Raw genomic sequence first — 26,447 nt, 5'->3', positions numbered from 1 at the left:
TCGTTGTTCTCCGTGGCACTATCACAGCACAGGCCTACATTGATGTTGTAAGCACCTTCTTGCTTCCCACTGCTGAAGAGGATGGCGATTGCATCTTTCAACACGATTGTGCACCTGTTCGTGATACGGGAACTATGGCGGTGTGGTTACACGACAATAACATACCTGTAATGGAGGGGCCTGCACAGAGTCCTGACTTGAATTCTATAGAACACCTCTGAGATGTTTTGAAACGCCGACCTCGTGCCAGGCTTCACCGACCGACGTCGATACCTCTCCTCAATGCAGCACTCCGTGAAGAATGGGCTGCCGTTCCCCTAAGAAATGTTCCAGCACCTGATTGAATGTATGACTGCGGGAGTGGAAGCTACCATCTAGGCTAAGGCTGGGCCGACATCATACTGAATTCCAGCATTACCTATGGAAGGCGCCACGAACTTGTAAGTCTTTTTCAGCTAGGTGTCCGGATATTTTTGATCACATAGTGTATATAAGTGTAATGTTCTTTAAAAAAAAATTGTCTTACCCAAACTTACTGTGTGATGAGTTGTTGAGCAAATGTGCTTAATGAGTTTTACTGTAAACAAAAAATAATAATTAAAAAACTTAATCTGGAAAACCAGTTTCTGATACCTATAATGAAATCAATCCCTCCCGAAATTTACTCAGATTTACTGTCTCGTGAGCACCGAATTCTATGTACCTGTGAAAAAACTGATAAAATTCCCCATTCAAATAAACAATGAAAAACATTTTTTTATCTCTTATGTGGCAACGAATGTTATCTTGGTATTCTATTCTCTCCATAGTAGGCATACAGAGTATTCAGTCTTGGCTCAGCGCAGTGCAATGCCGGCCGTTAAATAGCTTCATACAAATAACGTCGGTAGATTAGTTGATAAACGAATAACCTCGCAGATGTTCAGTGATAATTTTGGATATTTGCTCAGCGCTGTTAATGCTGCCCGCATTGAAACTGTTAACAGACGTTAATACTTTTCTGATTCTGGCACATTAACATTTGATGTGACTCTGATTGAAAAATAATTTCTTTAAAAAAATACTCATTGGATTTACACATACACTACATGGAAGAGCATGATGTACTGATAAATGGACATGATAAGACCGAATTCCTTAGATCAAGAATTGTATTCAAAATAAAGTTTTTCCCTAACAAAATATGCTATGAACCATTTAACGTCAACTTCTAAATCAGTGAACTTCTCAACTGTTCTACAATTCTCACTTACTGACGTAATTAACAATACTTGGATTGTTACATGACGAAAGGTCTTACATCGTTTGACAAAATAGATTCCAAAATTAACTTGTCTGTTTCAGGATTACAAAATACACAAAATATTACAAATAGGGTATACATAATCACCTATACATTAAACATGATAGCAAATACTTGGTTCCTACATTGAAGGGTCGGTACTTTTAGAATTAGCTAAATCCACATTGCGTGGCTGCATACTTAATACTAAATATACAAAGTTTCATTACCTTACAAAACTGTATTATGCTGCGTCCATAGGCAAACAGCTAAATTCTCATAGCTAGCCACTAGCTCAAAGTCGTACATTCTACCTTTAACAGAGTGCAACGGCAACTGCTACTGCGCTCCGTGCGCTCCTACTTACTATCGATTCTGCCACTCAGGAAACATCTTTTGTTCAGCGGTGTCAAAGATACAATCTCTTCTACATGTGATAACCATTTCATGTCATTTTTCATGAAATATGTTAGGAAATCGGGCTCCACGTACAAGTGGATCCCTCACAACGCAAGCAGTTTTTTTGCATGTCATTTATCAGTAGACTTGTTGGATGTCCAATTGAGGGATATCGAGCCGAATTCCGTTGAACTGGCGCGTTAGATTTTTCCAAATCCAGAGCTGCGTGGAGGGGCCTATCAATAATATTTCAAAGTTGTCATCTGGATAGAGATCCGGCGATCTTCCTTGCCGAAGTAGGGTTTGGCTAGTTGAAAGACATGTTTTAGAAATTCTCGACATGTGCGAGCGGGCATTACCTTGCTGAAATGGAAGTCCAGAATGGCTTGCCATGAAGGCCAACAAAACAGGGCACAGAATATCGTCCACGTACCGCTGTGCTGTTAGGGTGCCGTGCATTACAACAAATAGGGATCCTGCTTTGAAATGAAATGGCACCTCAGACCGTCACTGCTGGTTGTTGGGCAGTATGGCGAGTGACCCTCAGGTTGGTATCCCACAGCTATCAGGGGCATCTCCAGATACTTCTCGTTGGTCATCGGGGTCGAATTCGAAGTGGGACCAGTTCAGTGAAGACAATTCTACTCCAGTCAGTGAGGTTCCCGACACCACTGCAAACGGGATTGTTGGTGTACAGAGGTCAGTGGAAGGGGCGTTGAGAGCTCAGTCCCCTATCTGTGAGCCACCTATTAACGGCGCTTATGGTCACTGAAGTACCAGCTGTCCCAGTTGAGCGTCGGATCGATGATAATGATGGATCCGGGGCTGTCAGTGTCTCTCCCACGATTGCTCGGTCCCACATTCTGTCGTCTTTCTAGATCGACCATTTCTGTCTTGACGCTGAGTTCGGCCATGGTTCATCCGTCGAATAACGGCATCGCTGCTATTGAAACGTCGAGTGATTTGCGTACTACTTCACCGAGCTTCTTTCAACCCACCTACAACTTCTCTCTCAAATACCGACATCTGGATGTACAGCTCACGTGTCTGTCTGCGAGGCACTGTACTCTCAAACTGAGTGCACAGAGTAAATTTCGGAAAGATTATGTGCTCTGGATTACTCCCAAACTGAGTGCACAGAGTAAAATTGGCAAAGATCATATGCTCTGGAATTGACATGTCCCCTGTATACTGTCATTGCCAGGTGTGTGGAGAAATAGCGCTGTAGCGTCACACAGTCTTCCGTCGGCCGCCAAAGTTCACAATTTTACATTTTACATCGATACCTGTATGACCATCAATTTCTGAGCGATTTTCCTAAATCTTGTGTGTTTTTCAAAACGAAGTACGAGGTCGAGATTCCTCTATTCCGATAATGGTTTTAAAAGACAAAGTTTTAATTATTTTTAATTAAATAAATGCCTGCCGCGGTGGCCGAGCGGTTCTAGGCTCTCCAGTCCGGAACCGCGCTGCTGCTACGGTCGCATGTTCGAATCCTGCCTCTGACATATATGTGTGTCATGTCCGTAGGTTAGTTAGGTTTAGGTAGTTCTAAGCCTCAGATGTTAAGTCCCATAGTTCTTACAGTCATTTGAACCACTTTAATTAAATAAACATTGATAAACGTACAGCGATAGCTCTTCTAATACCGTGGATAGACGAAATTATATTTCCATTTTAAAGTTCCCTGATGGAACGCAATTGTTTGATGTACACCACGTTAACAATGTATGAAGATGGTATATGTACTTTCGGACATGACCGAAACGGCAGATACTATCGGTGATTATGCAGCTCTCTTAGAATGAAATGATAATTAAATCAAGACTCTAACCTGTCGACAGGCGTTGATATACATCAACAGGGACAGTTGGAAATGTGTTTCCCGATCAGGACTCGAAACCGTGATCTCCTGCTTACGTGACAGAAGCTCTATCCATCTGAGCCACCAAGGACACAGAGGATAGTGCGACTGCAGGGATTTATCCCTTGCTCGTTCCCCGTGAGACCCACATTCCCAACCTGATCTGCACACACTACATTCGTAGTGCCCCTGCCCATTACACTCATTACTCGTGGCAGACAATCTTACCGAGCCCAATAAGAGTTCGGGCAAGTAGAAGAACGTCAATAGCCAGTTAACCTTAACTATATGCCCGAACTCTTATGGGACTCGGTAAGAGTAATGAGTATAATAGGCATGGGAACTACGAATGTAGTGTGTGGACATTAAGTTGTGAATGTGGGTCTCATGGGCTAAATCCCTGCAATCCCTGCAATCGCCCTGTCCTCTGTGCCCTCGGTGGCTCAGATGGAAGCCGGCACGGTAGCTCAGCGTGTTCGGTCAGAGAGCTGCTTGGCCTCTGTAATAAAAAAACTGAGTCGAAAGATCAACGAACGAACTTTAACGGATGTCATGCGACGTCCGCAACGAACAAACACCACGATAAAAAAAGGAAGGATAAAGCGTTAGCCATATATGCAGGAGGTTCTGGGTTCGAGTCTCGGTCGGGGCACACATTTTCAACTGTCCCTCTTGATGTATGTCAACGGCTGTCGACAGCTTAGTGTCTTGATTTAATTATCATTTCACGATAGCAATGGCATTTTTGTTCTGTATTCTTGTCATCACCGGCCACCAGACACCCCGGACTTACACCCAGTCGGGAATATGTAGGATCACTCAGACTGGGCTCCTCGTGCAATGGATCCTCAACCGAGCAACCCGGTGCAGCTGTCCACGGCACTGGAGTCGGATGTTTCTACATTCCTTTCACTATTTTCCAGAACCTCATCGACTCTCTCCCTGCACGTCTCGCATGGTTTCGCACTGCAAGAGGTCGTTATGCAGGCTTTTGACGGGAGGTTACATAAATGTGACTGGATAGTGAATAATCGAACCATGGACTTGAAACCCTGTTAATCAAGGACCCCAAGATACACTACTGGTCATTAAAATTGCTACACCACGATGATGACGTGCTACAGACGCGAAATTTAACCGACAGGAAGAACATGCTGCTGATATGCAAATGATTAGCTTTACAGGGCATTCACACAAGGTTGGCGCCGGTGGCGACACCTACAACGTGCTGACATGAGGAAAGGTTCCAACCGATTTCTCATACACAAACAGCAATTGACCGGTGTTGTCTGGTGAAACGTTGTTGTGATGCCTCGTGCAAGGAGCAGAAATGCGTATCGTCACGTTTCCAACTCTGATAAAGGTGGGATTGTAGCCTATGGAGATTGCGGTTTATCGTATCGCGACATTGCTGCTCGCGTTGGTCGAGATCCAATGACTGTTAGCAGAATATGGAATCGGTGGGTTCAGGAGGCTAATACGGAACGCCGTGCTGGAGCCCAACGGCCTCGTATCACTAGCAGTCGAGACGCCAGGCATCTTATCCGCATGGCTGTAACGGATCGCACAGCCACGTCTCGATCCCTGAGTCAACAGATGGGGACGTTTGCAAGACAACAATCATCTGCACGAACCTTTCGACGACGTTTGCAGCAGCATGGACTATCAGCTCGTAGACCATGGTTGCCCTTGACGCTGCATCACAGACAGGAGCGCCTGCGATGGTGTACTCAACGACGAAACTGGGTGCACGAATGGCAAAACGTCATTATTTCGGATGAATCTAGGTTCTATTTACAGCATCACGGTGGTCGCATCCATGTTTGGCGACATCGCGGTGAACGCACATCGGAAGAATGTATACATCATCGCCATACTGGCGTATCACCAGGCGTGATGGTACAGGATGCCATTGGTTACACGTCTGGGTCACCTCTTGTTCGCACTGTCGGCAAGTTGAACAGTGGACATTACATTTCACATGTGTTACGACCCATGGCTCTACCCTTCATTTGATCCCTGCGGAACCCTACATTTCAGCAGGATAATGCGCGACCGCATGTTGCAGGCCCTGTATGAGCCTTTCTGGATACAGAAAATGTTCCACTGCTGCCCTGGCCAGCGCATTCACCAGATCTCTCACCAATTGAAAACGTCTGGTCAATGGTGGCCGAGCAACTGCCTCTTCGCAATACTCCAGGCACCACTCTTGATGAACTGTGGTGTCGTGTTGAAGCTGCATGGGCAACTGTACATGTACACGCCATCCAAGCTCTGTTTCACTCAATGCCCAGGCGTATCAAGGCCGTTATTACGGTCAGAGGTGATTGTTCTGGATACTGATTTCTCAGGACCTATGCACCTAAATGGCGTGCAAATGTAATCAGTTGTCGGTTCTAGTATAATATATTTGTCCAATGAATACCCGTTTATCATCTGCATTTCTTCTTGGTGTTGAAATTTTAATGGCCAGTAGTGTAATTACCGGTATATCCTTAGAAGTTGTGCATGTGGAGCCTACTTTATTATTGGGTTCACGTATTAATGCAGTTTCAAATAATCTGTAGGTAGATCTCTCAGTACAGGACGGGCCATACTGTTGCAGATTGCTGCAGGGTACTACATCATACGTAGCCATCTGAAAATGAGCACAAAGGTTTAAACCGCCACGGTAACTAAAAAAAAATATCCCATGCTGAAAGTATATAAGGTCTGTTGCGGTCTCACTCAGCAATCTTTACTGGATAACAGCCACGGAGATTAACAAGTTGATATTAACAGGTACAGTGTATGATACAGCAAAAGGGCTAGGTTAATTGTAACTGGCATGTGGGTTTCTCACTAAACGCAAGTGACAGAGACGTGTGCAATTCTGAAATTATCTCGCACTGCTGTTGTCTGTTATTTCGTATTACGACACATACCTTCTGCCTTCGTAATTTAGCATCATATCCGTAAAAATCAGTGAATAATCTGAGTTACTGGAGGGTTATCCTCTTCGTCTGAAATGGAATCTTTCTTCGAACAACAAAAACTACATTCGAAGGGGCACAAAGACAACTTCGTATAATGTGAAATTGAAGATGATCAATATCTGTAACAAGCTTATCACAGGCACTAACACACAGCATGTACCTACATTTTCGGCACGGAACCGTTAATGAGTCTGGGCGCTTCAGTCCGGAACCGCGAGTCTGCTACGGTCGCAAGTTCGAATCCTGCCTCGGGCATGGATGTGTGTGATGTCCTTAGGTTAGTTGGGTTTAAGTAGCGCAAAGTCTGGGGGACTGATGACCTCAGATGTTAAGTCCCATAGTGCTTAGAGCCATTTGAACCATTTTTCAAAGTCTATTTGTTGGGGGGTGGGGGGGGGGGGGGCGCCTACACTATAGGAAGGTGAGGTTCATATTTTGGTGGAAGAGGCTATACAATTTCGACATTGCATTGACATTCACCGTATGATAGTAGAACAGAAGCAAAGTAACAAACAGTGCAGTGAGAAGTTCTTTCTTTGAGACACATTCTGCAGTCGCCTATCGCCAAAAACACGTAAATGTACAAAGAATATTCTGAAAAGTCACTAATTAAGATAATGTAAATCACATACATAACATGGCAGAAAACTGTTCTGTCTTTGATTACCCGTTTATCATGGATGTCTTTCAGTACGGCGTCGTCAATAGGCCATTAAACTCCAGATTTACTCCTCCTCTGAGTACGACAAGTGTTGTGTACGGTCACTTGTCTCCTGCACATTCAGCGCCTTCTAAACCAAATTATCAACCACCTGTGGGCTAGCACTGCGTTCCTGATACGGATGAGACACCTGTTTGATTCTGTTTTTTGACGTAACAGACTTCCAGTTTTCTCTCATATCGACGTCATAAGGTACGTAAATTACTTTTAAACGGGATTTAGAATTGTAAATATTTTTTTCGTGTCCAGCTAAAACTTTCTCTATGTTTTTGCAGCTCTTTTACCTAGTTTTAGGGCTTCTTGTGCATTTATTACTCATCCCAATGTGCTGCTACAGAACGTGTCTAAATATTCATGTGTTGCTGTTTGTCGAAAATGAAAGTGTAAGCAGTCGGTTTCACTTTATGTATTCCAAATAAATTTATCCCTCTTTGTGTAAAGAATAAGAGATAACTATGAAAGAGATTCTAATTTGTCCACAAGTGGTTGTCTTGTTCTCTAGGAGGTACAGCAGCAGAACTGTTTTTTGGTGATGGAGAAACATCTGCTACGATTTTGATTCGAGAGTTCGTAATGGGCACTGTTCACGAATACTGTCGATTGATACAGTGTTTAGAGTTTTATTAACTATCATTTGTGCGGTTCAAATGTTACTATCGGCATTAATGACAAATTGAGGTTCTGCTATTACGACCATGAAATTCTAGTTAAATAGTTGTTTCAGTAGATGTTCCGTGGATTATTTGTACAGTTCCAGTTGGGACAATGTACAGAGCATTACGCTAGGTACATATAATGTAATGAATAAATTGCATATGGGCTTCAAATAAATAAAAAAATTTAAAAATGTTTTGCTATTTTCCACTACTCTTGTACCATGAAATGAAATTTACTGGTACCAGCGCTTAAATATACAGTGTGTTTCGGCGATAAGTACAGATAATTGTTTATGTGGTACCATAATATATACACTCCTAGAAATTGAAATAAGAACACCGTGAATTCATTTTCCCAGGAAGGGGAAACTTTATTGACACATTCCTGGGGTCAGATACATCACATGATCACACTGACAGAACCACAGGCACATAGACACAGGCAACAGAGCATGCACAATGTCGGCACTAGTACAGTGTATATCCACCTTTCGAAGCAATGCTGGCTGCTATTCTCCCATGGAGACGATCGTAGAGATGCTGGATGTAGTCCTGTGGAACGGCTTGCCATGCCATTTCCACCTGGCGCCTCAGTTGGAACAGCGTTCGTGCTGGACGTGCAGACCGCCTGAGACGACGCTTCATCCAGTCCCAAACATGCTCAATGGGGGACAGATCCGGAGATCTTGCTGGCCAGGGTAGTTGACTTACACCTTCTAGAGCACGTTGGGTGGCACGGGATACATGCGGACGTGCATTGTCCTGTTGGAACAGCAAGTTCCCTTGCCGGTCTAGGAATGGTAGAGCGATGGGTTCGATGACGGTTTGGATGTACCGTGCACTATTCAGTGTCCCCTCGACGATCACCAGAGGTGTACGGCCAGTGTAGGAGATCGCTCCCCACACCATGATGCCGGGTGTTGGCCCTGTGTGCCTCGGTCGTATGCAGTCCTGATTGTGGCGCTCACCTGCACGGCGCCAGACACGCATACGACCATCATTGGCACCAAGGCAGAAGCGACTCTCATCGCTGAAGACGACACGTCTCCATTCACGCCTGTCGCGACACCACTGGAGGCGGGCTGCACGATGTTGGGGCGTGAGCGGAAGACGGCCTAACGGTGTGCGGGACCGTAGCCCAGCTTCATGGAGACGGTTGCGAATGGTCCTCGCCGATACCCCAGAAGCAACAGTGTCCCTAATTTGCTGGGAAGTGGCGGTGCGGTCCCCTACGGCACTGCGTAGGATCCTACGGTCTTGGCGTGCATCCGTGCGCCGCTGCGGTCCGGTCCCAGGTCGACGGGCACGTGCACCTTCCGCCGACCACTGGCGACAACATCGATGTACTGTGGAGACCTTACGCCCCACGTGTTGAGCAATTCGGCGGTACGTACACCCGTCCTCCCGCATGCCCACTATACGCCCTCGCTCAAAGTCCGTCAACTGCACATACGGTTCACGTCCACGCTGTCGAGGCATGCTACCAGTGTTAGAGACTGCGATGGAGCTCCGTATGCCACGGCAAACTGGCTGACACTGACGGCGGCGGTGCACAAATGCTGCGCAGCTAGCGCCATTCGACGGCCAACACCGTGGTTCCTGGTGTGTCCGCTGTGCCGTGCGTGTGATCATTGCTTGTACAGCCCTCTCGCAGTGTCCGGAGCAAGTATGGTGCGTCTGACACACCGGTGTCAATGTGCTCATTTTCCATTTCCAGGATTGTACAAACATCAGTTTGGTGATTGTTTTTTCTCTGCATCCAACAGTCTCCTCACAAATGTATCACGAACTTTGCTGCCAGAAGTTTTCTGTGAGGTCCTAAATGCACCACAACGTGGATTAATCCTGTCAGTATAGAGAAAACGTTTTGTGTCCAAGCATCCACACCGCAAAACCTGACGTGTTATCCACGAGAAAATAAGCATTACTGGTTTGATCTTGCCGCATGTCCTTGGGCGCTCTACCCAGACTAGAAATATACGACTTTTAATAGCTGTAACTGTCAGTGTGCAGAATACGTGAATACTGATGTAATGTTGTTCAGTACACCGACCTCAGTCACCAATAGAAATATTAGGACTTACACCCCTAGCACCCTGTATTTTCGAGTAGAGAATAGGATGTTATCTACAGAATTGATTATTGTATGTTGGGTTTGTAATTTGTTTTGATATCCGTCCAAGATTTTATTTCACTGTGTAAACAATCAAAGATTTTAGTGGACGGATACTGTTCTCTTTTGTAAATCACCGAGAGCTTTACTAATGAAAAATGAAATCTACTGACTTCTCTAGTTTTATAGCAGTGGTCATTGTTATTCTTTTGTTTTCAGAATGTTTTATATAAGACGAATTATACAATCAGTGCTCAGGCATTAAGTCATTCAAAGGAAATATGAAATATTTGTTAATAGACTGAATAAGTTTTTGTAAAAACGTGCAAGCGTAATAAGAGCAAAAGTTTTGAAATTTGGCTGTTTCTTCCACGGTAAATTTACATTTGTACGAAGTCTCAAATATATATAGTAGAGTACATTATTCAGTAAGTCCACTTCGTGTGCAACATTTTTGGTGATATTACGTTTGTTGAGAAAACTCAATATATTCTTTTTTTGTTTTCTGCTAGTATATTATTAATTCTATTGAAAACATTGTCACGAATTTCTTCAATTGCTGTATGTCTAACTGGAGTATTAAAAACACTTGTCATCTTAAAAAGCGTCACCTTTGCTTAATCTGTATTAAGTGGAATGTTTTGCACATCAATAAGGAATAGACGTGGATCCAAACCTGACGCTGTGAGACTCCACGCGTGATTTCGCGCCCTTTTATACATCTTTAACCCTGTTCAAAATTGTTTGATCATCAACATAACATTATACATAATTTTTGTTAAATATAATTAGAGTAGGAGTGGCTCCAAAACTAACCCAGTGGTCTCGAATAGTTATTTCACCCCAGTGATTACATTTTCCCCTAAACCTAGAATCGTTCGAGTTATTCGGCACCACAACAAAATGGTTCTGAGCACTAGGGGAGTTAACTGCTGTGGTCATCAGTCCCCTAGAAAGTAGAACTACTTAAACCTAACTAACCTAAGGACGTCACACACATCCATGTCCGAGGCAGGATTCGAACCGGCGACCGTAGCGGTCACGCGGTTCCATACTGTAGCTCCTAGAACCGCACGGCCACGGCACCACAACATTCTACATGTTAAATCGATGTAAACTAGTTTTGTTGTAACACCATTAACTCCATAACATTTAAGGTCTTCTCATAACGGGTCATGTTCTGCAGAATGCATTAGCGAATACAGATATTTCGTTACAAGGGATTATTCCCTAAGGAGCTGTCACTGACTTGGGCTTGTCTAGGCAGACAATAAGAATCAACTGTGGCGAGTCTGCCTAAACACGCAGGCAAACTCGCTCACACAGTCGGCCACCTGCCGTTGGCGGGTCAGATCGCGCCAGGCAGCGGCGTGTGATTAACAGTTTACCGCGTAATTCGCCATATACAATTAGGGTAGCGGCCACGCTGCGACCCGGTGAGGGTGCGCGCCGCGTATCGACGGAGGGTGGCGCGCACGGCGCACGCTCGGCTGCGCTCGGCAGCGCTCGGGCGCCGTCGGATGTCGGCGCGCGCGCCCTCTCCTGGTGGCGCCGTTGCTAGGGACGCCGGCTCAGTCAGCGTCCGGCGCTGCTCGACGCCAGGCGTCCCGCGCTGTCCGCGACGTCGCAGCACCGCAGTAGGCGCCGCTGCGCCCGACCCTAGCGTCGTGTTTTCAGTTCGGATCCGCATCTCTTCGGCCTCGCGCGTTCCGGCGCACATCACAGGTAAACGAATGACCCTGGACTGGACGTTTGATGCCGAGGCAAAGGAGCGCAGCGTTAAGAATCGGTTACAGCCAATCGTCGCTTAGCCAAAATTATGTTTCCAGTAGCGAGCGAAGGGTTTATGTTTGAAGAGTAGTGCACTGCTACTATTCGCGACTTGGAGCCACGTTATTGTTTCTAAAGCGGCACGATTCGACTAGCTCTGTGTTGTGACTATTAAGGTTACAGATTTCGGACTTAAAGTATTTCCGGACTCATCATTCTGAGATCGCTATACACTGTAAGGTTCTGCTGGCTGTAGCTACAGTGAGTCATAGTCAATGTGGCCAAGTGTTTCCTACCTTTGTTTCCCAATCACGCTGTAGTTTGCAGGTGACGTCAAAAACATCCAAGATGCGAGAAATGTTTGATTACTGGGAGATATCAACGGATTTTATGTATTAGTTGTTATATCAGAAAGTCGTATGACAAATTTATTTACTAAATCTTACGGGAAAGAATTTGCATGGAGATACTTCGCAGTTCTGCGCCGGTTTCGATACTGAAAATGGTACACCACCTCCCTGAATAGAATCTCTTTTTGCCTCAAGTTTTATACAAGCGACGTTAGTTGTGATTTCGACAAACATTATGAATGTAAAAACTAAAGAATTGCCTGCGTGAATATTATTAATTTATAAATGAAGAACACAAAAACGTAGATTTTCTGTATTGTAGAACACCCTCACTTTTGTGCTTTCCAAGAATGCAGTGGGAGAGTCAGAGTTTAATCAATTGTAGCTTCCCCTTTTCTTTCGATGCCAGTGAATGTTGTGATATCTTTTTTATATATGAAATGTTGCCGTACTTTGAAACTACAGACTATTTGCTCTTTTACGAGTGAAAAGGAGCTAATAATATTTTAATGTGTGTCATGATTACCGTAGTCGTAACTTCGCTATGGTATTCACCACCAGTCCTGATTCGTAGGCTCTCAGAACATTAAGTAGTAATTAATTCGAACTCAAAGGCTCACGTGAGCATTTAGCGTCACAAATCAATTGTCATAATTTTCCTCTTTCCCCCTCCCTTAAGTACAGATAGAAGTTACTATTTAAAAAATCGCCAGATGTCGTAATCACGTATTGTAACGCATGTCGTTGTTGTCCCAGTGAGAAGTATAAGAGAGATTTCTTTCTTCGCTATATTACCTTCCAAGGGGCATAGTAGACTGTAAACATGTGCTGTACACATTGTATAGCAAATGTGTTGAAATAAAATGTGATCTATAAGGAACGAAGAAAGGAACTCCACGATATAACATCTAGTAGACCACTAGCCCAAGTGTGCATTGTGGAGAAACGGAGAAGGAAATCGCCCATCCCGTTTCAAAGGAACCAGCCCTACATTAACCCTGAGTGATTTAGGGGAGTCACGGGAAATCTAAGCTTGAACCGCCCTCTGCCCGAATAAAAGATAATTGTCTTAGCATTGGGCCACTTCACTCGGCAATTCGATCTGTATTGCAAGGCCACACACACACACACACACACACACACACACACACACACACACAGAGAGAGAGAGAGAGAGAGAGAGAGAGAGAGAGAGAGAGATAATAAATGGAGAAAACTTAGAATACGTTACTTGGTCACCTTTGTTTGATCTCTCACTGCCCGACATTTGTAATGATGGAGATAAAATACGTGTTCAATCACTTCGACGCGAAAACCATGGTAATGACAATGGAAGAGTATCGTTTTAAATCATATTAAATGCACAGATCACAATTTTACAGAAAGGGAAAAAAACGTTTTGTATCCTAACCAAAAGAAAGGTCAGAATTCTCGACAGCAGGACCAAGTATTTCGATCATGTTCCAGAATTATTCATTACTGAAATCATTTCCCAATGCATAAAGGCCTTTAATTTTTTAATTATACTTTATACGTTTTGAACGAAATCGAATTTTGGTCTCATCAAGTTCCAATTTTCTATTTTCGTATAACTGACTCTGTGACGTTTTTTCACTTCATTCGGTATGCTCTAATCTTTATTTTTTGATTTCTCCGGATAGGATATTGCGTTGCTTTCGGACTTAAATCTGCCTTCTTCGTCATTACAAGGCAGCTCAAAATTACTTAAACGCGGATGTCGGTTGAAATACCTAAAACGAAATAGGTCTCCTCACGTCACAACTACAGATAGCAAAACCCAATCAATGTATAAATAGATGCATCTATGCAATATTCTCGACACGAATAACACATCACTGGACCGACTTAAAAAATTTCACTGAAAATAATCATTCGTAAAATACATCAGGTGTTATTACTTACCGAGCTACCTTTTCGCCCTATCTTTAGTTTTCGCAACTTTAATTCTCATTCTACTCGCTTTAGATCGCTCTCCCACAGGTAGAAAGTCCTCCATGGTGATCGAAAGTGCACAGTCATGCAGACGACACCACACTGCGAACTGGGAGATGAAAATAGTGAAAACATCCAACAAAAGAGCTGTCTATCAACCTCGGACTGGGAAACTAGTTTTGAACATTCGGCCGTAGTGCACTTAATACTCATAAGATTCGATCTGATTCGTGTTCTTCAGCTCTAAATTACTATGGGAAGGAATACGAAATGACTAAACAGCGTTAAAGATCATACCACATATGGGGTTAAAACGCATCAAACTTTATTGTGAAACGATTCTCTTCAATTTTTTTTTACCGTTCTCCTTACTATGTATGAGGCTGTTGCATTACCCAGCCGTTTCAGAGAACGGAAATGCCACGACACAACACTTTCATCAGCAGAAGAAGCACCATCGACAAGAAGCAAGTGCGAAGCGAAGCAGGCCAGTACGAAATCACTCAACACCGGGGCACAGTTCTTCTCTCATCACGACTCAGGCACGCAGAAGAAGCCGCAACGTGTGGCCGACAGCTGATTAAAGACCGCGTGACGCTGGAATATTTGTAATATCTTTAGGTATGGCCCCTTAGCAGATCTTTATTATTATTGAGGATACAAAATACAAATAACAGCAGGTCTTTGTGTCGTATGCTAATTGGCGATAACAATTATCTTCACAACCGCTCCCTGAAATCCTTAAGATGGATAATATTGGGGCGCATAGCAGATATTTGGTGGCGAGATCGTGTGTCTACAATATTTTCCACAGAAGCTTTTCTCATAATGCAAAAATAAGACGTAGAACCAATCACGTAAACAAATTAATTTGCCCATAAGGATGGGAAACACAATGTCACCGTTCTTCTCCACTGGTGATTTGACACCACATTCCGTCTAATCTTCACCTGTAGATAGATTTTAATACTCAGAGCAGTGAATGATCAGCAATTCAGTAAGTAGAAGTAAAACCCTGTGACTGAACATTTTTGTCTTTCTGGCCGAAACTGATGCTAAAGTTCAGTCGGTGTGTCTGCGGAGCAGGTGCAGATTTCTCGCGTTATTAAGCGCTCTGTCACTTTCCGTGACCTAATGCCTATGCGGCACTCACTCGCAGCAAGTAATACATTTTGAATTCTCATAACTCACACTTATAATTTCTCTATGTATAAGACTTATTATTCAGTGGAACAAAATTCTCCAACGACAAAACTAGTATTGCAGTGATGACGTATAGCGTGGTTTAGAAGACACTCAAAACAGGTTTTAGATGTGATTTTTTTTTTTTTACGAGATCAGATCATTCATGTGGAAGGTTTTTTGAAATTATTTTCCACGAAGTATTCAATATATCAAGCTATTTAGTGATTTAACCACTATGCTATGTTCGTTAAAACATAGTAATTAAGTGTTCCGAATACAATGGAATCCACCTTGCAAATTTTACAGTAAGAAATATGATTGTGGCCCATATGTGTTACGAAATTAATGATGGCACATTAGATGATATACTACAGTTGATTAACGGTTCAGAGAGACGTTTTGCATATTTAAAGTGACTATTCTGTCTGATAATTCAATACAATTTCCTTTATTTTTGATCGTCAGTTAAATAAATATGTCATATAGACGTTTCGTAGGGTCATCAGAAAATTAACCGTTTATTACGTTGACACATTTTATAATGCCCTCATACAGAGGTGCCGGTTCTTACCAGACTACCAAACCCGAGATGAATTATTCGCCGCAGAGACTGCGCCTATAAATTAATGGGGATCTTTAATACTCGGAAAAAGAGGAATTGAAAAGTGATTTACTTTCGTTTGTAGGGGGGAAAACTATAATGAGTGAGTATTTTATGAAAGCAGAAGTCGAAATCCTTGAAGTCGCCTGTTTCACCACTCGCGCATGGAATACCACAATATTTCATTTTCATGAGTAATCTGCCAAAATTAATGCTAGTAATTCCAACGCAACCGGGGCTGAGCTACGTTAATAAGAATTTCAGCTCTAGAAAAACGTCTCATTTCAATTGCCGAAAGTTGATGATTCACAACCGATTTCGTTCTTCGGATCATATTCAGGCTTCTCAATGTTATTTGCAGCAGCTTACATGGCAATGTTAATTCGTAGCGTCTAACAACATAAAAGTGTTCGGTCAGCTGTCAGTCTTCGTCTGCGCATTATATAGTAAGTTTCTACTTTCTCAGGTGGAGGCACTCTACACACTGCTGTTATGTGGCCACTCATTAAATATTAACTTGCCCGGAGAGTGTAGGTGACGTCACTGACAACAATGTTTAGAAAAACAAACTGATGGAGAAAAGTTTTGTACACCCTTAATAACTTACATAGTTAATGATTTTTGTCATTTGGTCGTAAACCTCAATCTCAATGTCCTAGAGCAGCGCAGTGTCTCAAAAATAGTCAACGCGGCAGTGTGGCCTGTGTCTTCTGTTTAGTCCGCCTACTTGCCTCGAAGGGTTACTTTGAGTGTAGATAGTGCTCACATTGTCATTCAGAGCAAGATGGCTTCTCATTAACGAAGGTAGTTGCAGAGTTATGACGCACCACAGCGACGTTCTTCGAACATCCACCACGCTTGCTCAACAATATAATAAGATACCCGGAGAAGACTGCAAACGACTGCAGAGTGCATTTCTTGGGCAGCTGGTAGGGCTGTCTATCCTCACACCGATGAGTGTGACCTCAAGGCATCCTATAATAACAATAACACAAACCCCTAGCACGTGTTGCGGGAAGAAGGTTTCGAAGAGAACACGTAGAATCCAACCGTTGTGTATCCTCACCACAATCGCAGGATACACTATCTGATCAAAAGCATTCGCAAAACCCTATTTAAATCGGAAATGACCACCAGATGTCATGAGAGACTGAACCGACAGCATTAAAGGAGGCGGAGAGTATAGTGTTGGCCGTTAGAGAAGACTAGCAGAACGGTTCGTTCAGGAAAGTTCAATGGTCCCGGATGTGTGCTAGTCATTGGAATTCACTGACTGACAGATCCATCATGGACATTGCACCCCTTCTAAAGCAGTCCAAGTCGATTGCTGGTGATATTATTATGAAGTGGAAATGAGAAGGAACAAATGCAGCTAAGCCAAGAAATCATGTATCCACGGATGGGAAGCATCGAGCATTGCTGACGGTGGTTGTAAAAGACTGTATGAAGTCGGTGGAAGCAATCGCTCGTTGGATTCCAAGTGTAGCCAGCAGTCCGGCTAGCACAGTGCCTGTGCGTAGGGAGTTAAAAAGAATTTGGGTGCAACGGCCGAGCAGCCCGTCAGTAAGCCACACACATCTGAAGTCAAAGCTAAGCGACTTTTGATGCCGCTGGACAATGGATGACTATAAATGAGATGATTTCGAGTGATGATGCACGCTATATCCTGTGGCGACCCGAAAGACGAGTTTGGGATTTGGCGAATGCCAGCATAACATTACCTCTCATCATGCGTGACATCAACAGTGAAGTATGGAAGTGGTGGTATTGACAGTATGGGTATAATTTTTATAGTTGCGGTATGGTTACCTTAATGCACTTACGGAAACGCTAAATGCGCAAGTGTTTGAACATTTCACAGCAGGTTGTGCTGCGTACACTAGAGGAACAATTGGAACATTTTGACTGTTTGTTTCAGCATGACAATGCGCCCTGTCATAAATCTGCGTATCTGCCTAAATGATTTTCTGGAAGGACTGGCCTGTCCAGTCTCTGGGATCTAACTCAATGAAACACTTTTAGGGTAAATTAGAACGTCCCCTTGGTGCCAGACCCGTGCGTCCTTCGTCACTACCTACTTTGGTTTCTGCTGTTGAGGAAAAATGGACTGACATATCTCCACAGATATTCAAACAGCTCACTGAAAGTGTCCCGAACAGAGTTGAAGACGTCATAAAGGCGAAGGGAGGATACAGCCCATATTAATGCCCACTAATAGGTGACGGGATACTTTTGATCAGATTATGCATAGAACTGGGCTGATGATTTCATACTTGCGTAAAATATCTTGTCGTTTTCGCAGGAAACCGAGGTTGAAATTTTATGTCTCTGATTAGCGTTGCAGACGTCTCAGACAGGCAGTCGCACTAATATAGGGTTGGGTTGTTTGGGGGAAGACACCAAACAGCGAGGCCATCGGTCTCATCGGATTAGGGAAGGACGGGGAAGGACGTCGGCCGTGTCCTTTCAAAGGAACCATCCCGACATTTGCCTGGAGCGATTTAGGGAAATCACGGAAAACCTAAATCAGGATGGCCGGACGCGGGATTGAACCGTCGTCCTCCCGAATGCGAGTCCAGTGTGCTAACCACTGCGCCACCTCGCTCGGTGCACTGATTTAGCAGGATATGAAAGAGTCATATTTTGTGCTGGTACTCCTGCTTCTTCAAGTCTAACGCCACTCATCGTTGTCGAAGGCACTTTGAGGGCTCTGCGTTATCGGTACAGATCCTCCTGTTTACTTTGCAGTCCTACAGTAACAAAATTTCCGTGCTGACTTCATCTTTCAAGCCGACAATGCACAACCACACTGAGCCTACCTCGTGAACATTTTCTACTAGAGGCGTGAATCAATCGAATACAATGGTGTGCGGTGGCTGCTGATATAAATCCGTTCGAACATCCTTGAAACCAGTTGAAATTCTAATTGCCTGCTCGAAGGACCTCTCCTGACACGTCGGATGACGTAAGGGAATCTGCTGTCAAAGGCTTGAGTAGCAGCATTTTGTAGACTGCATATCAAAGCGGATCCAAACGTGTTACAATTTACAGGAGGGAGCAGCACGCTACTGAATGTTACCTAGCAACAGACATGGTTTCTCGTATGTGAGGACTAACTTTATTTCGGTTACTAGGTTTGGTTCACAGGATAATTATTTTTGCAGTTAAATAAATCTCTATCTTTGATTCTCCGCTGTCTTTGAATCTAAGAACCCCCGTGTTCGCAGATATGCTGGTTACCAAATCTTTATTTGAACAGTTTTGGTGGAACGTCAATCCAATTTCGACGAAAATAGTCATGATATTTCCTGTGACGAGGGTTTCATGAAACATTGCATATTCGTTCGTATAGTCTGAACAAAAATATCGTTTTGCTCCTGCTTCCTACGCATCTCGTAATAAATGGCATGTTATATGTCCTACCGTTTATCCTAATGTATATAAAATATTTGGGAGGCAATCCAAGCAGGCATTTTAAACCGATTGTAGATGATGCTGTCCTTTGCCGGAGGTTAAAGTCATCAGAAGATCAACAAACTGACAAATTAATTCAGCACGATATCTGTATGGTACGTAAAGGGGCAACTGGTTCTAAACAATAAAAGGCGTGAGGTCATCCACATAAGTACTAAAAGCTATGGGTTAAATTTCGGTTCAACCATAAATCACACAAATTTAAATGCTGTCAGTTCAACTAAATACCTATGGAATACAACTACGAGAAATTTAAGATTATACCACCACACAGAAAATGTTTTGGGATGCTAAACCAAACCCTGCGTTATATTGACAAAACACTTATAAAATGTAACACATCTGCTAAAGAGACAGGCTATATTACCCGTGCCCGTTTTATGGAGTACGGATGTTTGGTGAGGGATCGCTACCAGAGGACGGAGACATCGAAAAAGTTCAAAGAAAGGCAGCTCGTTTTGTATTGTCGCAAAAAAGGGGAGAGAGTGTCACGAATATGATACGCTAGTTTTGGTGGCAACAGTTAAAACAAAGGCATTTTTCTCTGCGTCGAGACCTTTTCACGAAATTTGAATCACCAGTGTTCTCCTCTGAGCGTGAAAATGTTTTGTTGACTCCCACCTACATACGGAGAAAAGGAGATCGTAATAACATAAGAGAAATCGGAGTTCGCACCGAAAGTTTTAACTGTTTGCTTTTCGAACATGCTGTTCGAGAAGGGAACGGTAGAAAATTATTATCAAAGTGATTCGATGAAACTGAGCCAAGAACTTAAAGGTGAATTGCGGTATAGTTACGATGTTTCCAGTACTCAAATTCAACGACGTGTAAATTACTTAAAGCATTATACCCAACTCAAAATGGGATCCGCTCTGTTTACAAATGACGGGAAAGATCGTTGTTGTTAGCTTCCTGTCAAAAATTAATTTTTATTCAGCAAGGTCAGTAGCCTTAGAATGCGTTATTACATAATTCACAGGCAAGTGATGAGAAAATTGAAAAACTAAAAAGGAAGACGATAATAGTCCAGAAACATAAAATATTTGCATTGTAAACACAATGAATATTTCCTTACTGAGTGCGCTTCCGAGCTGCTGCGAAAAATTCATCTACTGACTAAAAGGGGCGTAGCTCAGGGAAGGCTCTCAACTGGTAATTTAAACTCTGTGTTTTATAATTAAATTTTTTATTTCTGCTGGACATTTAATGAAAATGTCATTAAATTTTTTATTTCTGCTGGACATTTAATGAAAATGAAAGCTGTACAATAGTATATACCTTTGTGCAGCCGTGTACATACTCTGAAAGCCACTGTGAAGTGCATGGCGCTTGGTACTTGCCACTCTACGATCCGTTCCAATCGAGTATGGAGCGTGGGAAGAATGACTAGTTCAATAACGATGTGAGCGCTGTAGTTACTCTACGGGTCAAGCAGCTGGGAGGATGAAGTAAATTCCACGATTCTTCATTTAATACTGGTTCTTTAAACTATGTAAGTAGACTTCCGAGAGTTAACGTGCCTCAATGTTCAAGGCCCTACCAATTTAGTCCTTACAACATTTCCGTGAAACTTCCCGGCCCTTACTTACTGCCCTCTGTGTGAACGTTGTGTCCCCCTGTAGTCCCAGTTTCTCGGATTCCACACATTTAAGTACTATTTGTGTACCGTGACTAAAGAGTTATTATCAACGGCCTAATTTTTTCTCAGTCTAATGTTTGCTAAGTGAATATGGCAGTCTATATTATTAACCAAGAATTGCTTGAGGGAGTATGTGGACAAGGCTGACTCAGTTAAAACTGCCAGAAGGTGATGAACTGACCGCTCTTCATTAGACGAAGAATGTACTTTGTAAAACCACAAAATCCGTGAGTGAAATATGTAGGTACGGGATGTAATAGATTAAAAATATTCAAAGAAACAAGCTTTCGTGAAATAGAATCACAGACACTGATGAATATATCTATCACCTGTATTTATAGTACAGAGAGTAGCATTTAGTTTGTGTTTTATAATTTCAAATTAATAGACACTGCAGAATTCCTTTGTTTTCGTCGCTAATAAGAGCGGTTATGCCTAGACCACTACACACACTCACACTTGATACAAATGTTTGTCGCTGACAAACAGACAACAGCCACTTTGTAATTTTTCGCAGCAGACAGTACAGCTCTACATCATCCTCAAAATCTGTAATACTTGCTGTAGAGAATTGTGTTTCATAGTGCTTAAACACAGAGAGCTGACAGACGTTGTACATAATCCTCCACCAACTACAGATTTTTTAGTCATTGACAATTTTTTTTTTTTTTTTTTTTTTTTTTTTGCTGCATTTTGGCGTGTAAGACGTAGGTGTGAGTGGAAGTGAGTGAGTTAAATCACGCAGTCGCTTCGGCGAATTCGTTCATATTTTCCAGGCGGACTGAGATTTTATTCATCTCCAAACACCTTTTTCACGTAACAGCAAACTGTATTAAGACAACCAACGTTCCACGAAGTTTGTAACATGTTTTAAGCGATATCAGGGGTTTACGGGGAACTGCATTTGCTCGATCGTTTTTTTAGTGAGTAGTGTGGCGATATAGAATTCGAAAAGTGGAAGTAGGACAAAGTTTGTGTAATCCAATCTTCCAAAATTCTTTTACGATAGCCGCCATCTCTAATAACTGCCGCCGTTACTGGAGTTGCTTTTCACCGACAAACAGGCCCTAGCCCCGGTCTCTCACTTGTACACAAGCGCACTGGCTATCCACTTGGCGCTAGCCTGTCGGCTCGTAAAGCGTGTTATTTTGTGGGAGCCCCACTCCCATACACCAACTCCGAGTTATTCGCCTTTATCTTCCAGGGCGGCCGCCGCGGTCTGTGTGCGGTCGGCCATAAATCTGTTGGCGGAACTTAGTCCCGTCACTTCTCTCATGCATCAAACTCAAAAACTGCGGAGGAACTGAGTTCCCAGTGAGGTCTTAGACCAGGAAAGTGCCGGAGAGCCCGCGATCTGTCTCGACGCCATTAGCAGAGGACGACTTTCACTTGAAATTTGCATAAGTCGAATATAATACCCCTTATGAGAAGAAATTTAGAAGGAATTCAGAGAACTACAGGCGCGCGGAAAGGACGGAAGCAAAAAATTCATATTAAAAACGACGAAGAGCTGCAAACTGAAATAAACATGTACTCGCACCAGCATCGATCAAAGCCTGCATTGTATCGTTTTTACACTGGAGTCCAGAAATAAATTTATAAACCATCCTGCGTCACTAAAACTACCATTAATATTAAAATCGAATAATAACGCCAACTTTAAAACGTAGTAATATAACCGAGCGAGGTGGCGCAGTGGTTAGACACTGGACTCGCATCCGGGAGGACGACGGTTCAATCCCGCGTCCGGCCATCCTGATTTAGGTTTTCTGTGATTTCCCGAAATCGCTCCAGGCAAATGCCGGGATGGTTCCTCTGAAAGGGCACGGCCGACTTCCTTCCCCATCCTTCCCTAATCCGATGACACCGATGACCTCGCTGTTTGGTCTCCTTCCCCAAACAACCCAACTCAACCCATAGTAATATACTTAGATAATCATAGCACCGTCTCTTCCGTAGCCGAGAGGTCAGCGTGCCTGACTGATATGCGGAGGAGCGGGTTCGATCACGGGAGTGCCAGCGATTTTCCATTGCTGGGATGAAAGACCGAGGTGCGTGCAGCCGTGTCATCCTAGTTGAGTCACGTGACCTAGCTGGTTTGCCACCCAACAACGGCCGGGAGTGCGGTGTACTGACTGCAGCCCTCCGCATCGTATCAACACGACGCAGTTGAGTGATGGATGACACGGCGGTGGGGCGGGCGCGACCGGCACGTCTGTAGCCAAAACGGTAGTGATTACCTTAATTTTCGAACATTGACATCGTACTCTTCTGTGGACTGCACGCTGCTCACTATAGAGACAGTATACTGACACTATCTGATTGTGTTAATGCATTTTTCCACTAACGTTACATTAGCTGGAGTTTGGTACATTATGTACACGCTGATGAAAAGTGGCCTTTGCCTTATTATATACTGCAGTGATTTACATAACATCATACACTGATCACGAACATACAAGGGAATAATCCTATGAAATTATTAAATGAAATTGTAATAAAAATTGAAATGAAGATGAAATTTGTTCCATTAGAGGATTCTGGTGTAATATTTAAGCTTGTGCTGAACAATAATTGTGTATTTGTTATAGAGGCTTATTTGTTGCATCGTCCGCCTCTGTAGCGCAGCGATAGCGTTACCGGCCCGGGTTCGATTCCCGAAATGGGACTGGGTGTTGTGTGTCCTTCATCATCATTTTTATCATCATTGACACGCAAGTCGCCGAAGTAGCGTCAACTAAAATGACTCGCAATACGGCAGCCGAACCTCGAAGAGGATATTTCGGCCAATAAATGCCGTACGATCATTTCATTTCATTGTTACATTGGAGTAGTTTACTTGAAAATCAATTCTCTTCAATCGCGACAGTACGAACATTACATTTTCGCAGAGAACTGTTGTTTGAGACTGACTGTTGCAGACAAAATTATTACAAAAGCTACATCTTACTGTTGTGAAGCTGTTTATTGCCATTCCCCAAATTCAATATCTGTTTTTATTTTCGCTGGTTTCTCTTGTTTATGGATCTCTTGAACTTTCTAACCACACGCATACATGCTAACATCAAACGGTAAACTTGGTGTCGGGGAATTTCGATGCGATGTGGTTTCATGAGTTGTAAATAAATGTTCTTTAGGAATACAGGACGTGTTTGCTTCGCGTACTTTTCATTTGAGTGAAATAACACCTGTGCATTGATACTAGCCACGTTCAACAAGGCGTACCATACAACCATTGCTCCTACAAATTTGTTACGTCAAAGTGCATAGAATTCCACAACAGAATTTCCCTAGTATCCATAAACTGCCGCCCCGACTTCAATGGTATTGTTTGATCCAACACTCGGTTTGCATACAATGAATTTTGTTTTCCAAGAGAGAGAGAGCCAGTGGATAGCTGGAATATCAGTTACCTGTTATCACCTTTTCTATTTGCGCCATTTATCGCTCGGTTAATGTAGACGCACTACCAAATAGCTCATTAGAGAGACAAAACGGTTATTCTGGTTGTTTTCCATAGTAAATTTGCAACTCACCAGTGTAGAATATCTTTGCATAGCACAGAGAAAATATCTTGACTTCATATTTAGCTGGTTTGTTGGGAATGTATTGTACGGAGCTGCAATGACCTTAATGCTTCTAGTTTCTCGACAATAGTAACAAATATTCCAAGATTGTAAGTATTCACGCAATTTTTCACAAAAGCACCCAAAAGGCTCCTAGTAGCTGCTAAGCTATCGGTTTCACGTTTCATATATCTAGTTTCTTTATCATCAAATCTAATACAACTGAGAAGCAATAAAAATCTCTTGTAATCAAAACAATCATTTCTGTTCCGTCATTAGATCAAAGTCGCAATAGGTTTCGCACAGAATGCCTAATACTGCACAAATTTCATTACGATGTGTCAACTTTGCATCCACATCTTTTGAGTAATTTTCACCTTGCCTGTTTCTAAAAGCCGGCCGCGGCGACCGAGCGGTTCTTGGTGCTTCAGTCCGGAACCGCGCGACTGCTACGGTCGCAGGTTCGAATCCTGCGTCAAGCATGGATTGAGTGATGTCCTTAGGTTAGTTAGGTTTAAGTAGTTCTAATTTCTAGAGGACTGATGACCTCAGATGTCAAGTCCCATAGTGCTCAGAGCCATTTTTGTGTTTCTAAAAATGTATACGTTTGTAAAACGCACAGTTTTACAACCGTACCAGTACTGATGATCGTATGGAATGACTCATATCATTTTTTGTTTGCCCCTACCAATAAATAGTCATCTTCACTATGAAAGGAAGCGCCACTGTCGTGATCATTAAGTAACATCATTTCATCCTCTCCATCAAAAAACGATGCATCAGTATATACCGCGTCGTCTTCTTCCGCAATCACCTCTAAAAACGTCCGCTCTAGTTTCTCCTCTGTCACATTTTTTGGCCCTACAATCAGAAACATGAACTTTTTTTAGCAGTTAATAAAGCGTAATAATGGACGTATCTAAAATACAACACTTTTTAGCATACCGCTTCTTGTAAACGTAAAGGCGATGACGCTGTCAATTTGAAAGAGTACTTACATGATTAGGCGCGTTGTGTATACAGTATATCGCTGCATACAGTTGCAGGAATAATTTATAGTTGCGTTAGAATTGTTGATGCCGCAATCGCTCTGGCACAACAAAACAAAAGCTATACAATGATTAGAAAAAAAAGCAATTATATGGTTGTAAGACTTGATCATTTTTCGGTGGAAGGCAAAAGGTGAGTCTAGTGTCACGCAGAACATTAAAACCATCTACCTAGTAGCCAGAATGTTCACCTTTTGGACGGATAACAGCGGGGACGAGTTGTGGCGTGGAAGCAATGAGACCTTGGTATGTCGCTGGAAGGGTTTGATAATGATGTTTGGTTTGTAGGGCTGTCAACTGCGCCTGCAAAAAGTCTGTTTTTACACAGTCCAATTTTTTTCACAGTCCAGTCTAGCCACTGTCACGAATGATGATGATGATGATGAAATGATGAGGTTAACACAAACACCCAGTTCTCGGTCAGAGAAAATCCCCGACCCGGCCAGAAATCGAACCCGGGGCCCTGTGATCCAGAGGTCGCCTCACTACCGACATGACCACGAGCTGCGGACGCGTTGGAGGTGGCTGGCACTACATATGCACACAAGTCGCCTAATTTGAGAAACACCGGGGAGGAGAGAGATGAGCTCTGACACCACGTTCAGTCACGTCCTAGATGTGTTCGACTGGTTTCAATCTTGGAGGGTGTGGGGGGGGGGGGGGGGGGGGACACATCAATTTGAACTCACCACAGTCTCTGTGGCCCATTTTTTGTACGTGGGAGAAATCACACGGGGGGACCCACAGGGTTCAGTTTTAGATCCACTACTGTTCCTTATAGACGTGTTCTATCTCGGAAACCATTAGAAAGGAGTATATGTCCATATGATGTTTTCTGGTTCTAATGAGC

The 26,447-nt window shown here is 43.1% G+C and overlaps 1 protein-coding gene across 1 annotated transcript in view; it reads left to right on the top strand.

Annotated features, from left to right (window-relative positions):
• The first annotated feature begins 11,530 nt into the window (after nt 1–11,530).
• LOC126355370 (uncharacterized) overlaps nt 11,531–26,447 on the top strand; it is a 44,347-nt gene continuing 29,430 nt past the window's right edge. Inside the window, exon 1 of the mRNA XM_050005664.1 lies at nt 11,531–11,735. Within this exon, the coding sequence (XP_049861621.1) occupies nt 11,531–11,735 (205 nt within the window). The remainder of the gene's footprint in view (nt 11,736–26,447) is intronic.

Source organism: Schistocerca gregaria, chromosome 3 (assembly GCF_023897955.1).
Source record: "Schistocerca gregaria isolate iqSchGreg1 chromosome 3, iqSchGreg1.2, whole genome shotgun sequence".
Classification (NCBI taxonomy): Eukaryota; Metazoa; Arthropoda; class Insecta; order Orthoptera; family Acrididae; genus Schistocerca; species Schistocerca gregaria.
This window is presented reverse-complemented; position numbering and strand designations above follow the sequence as displayed.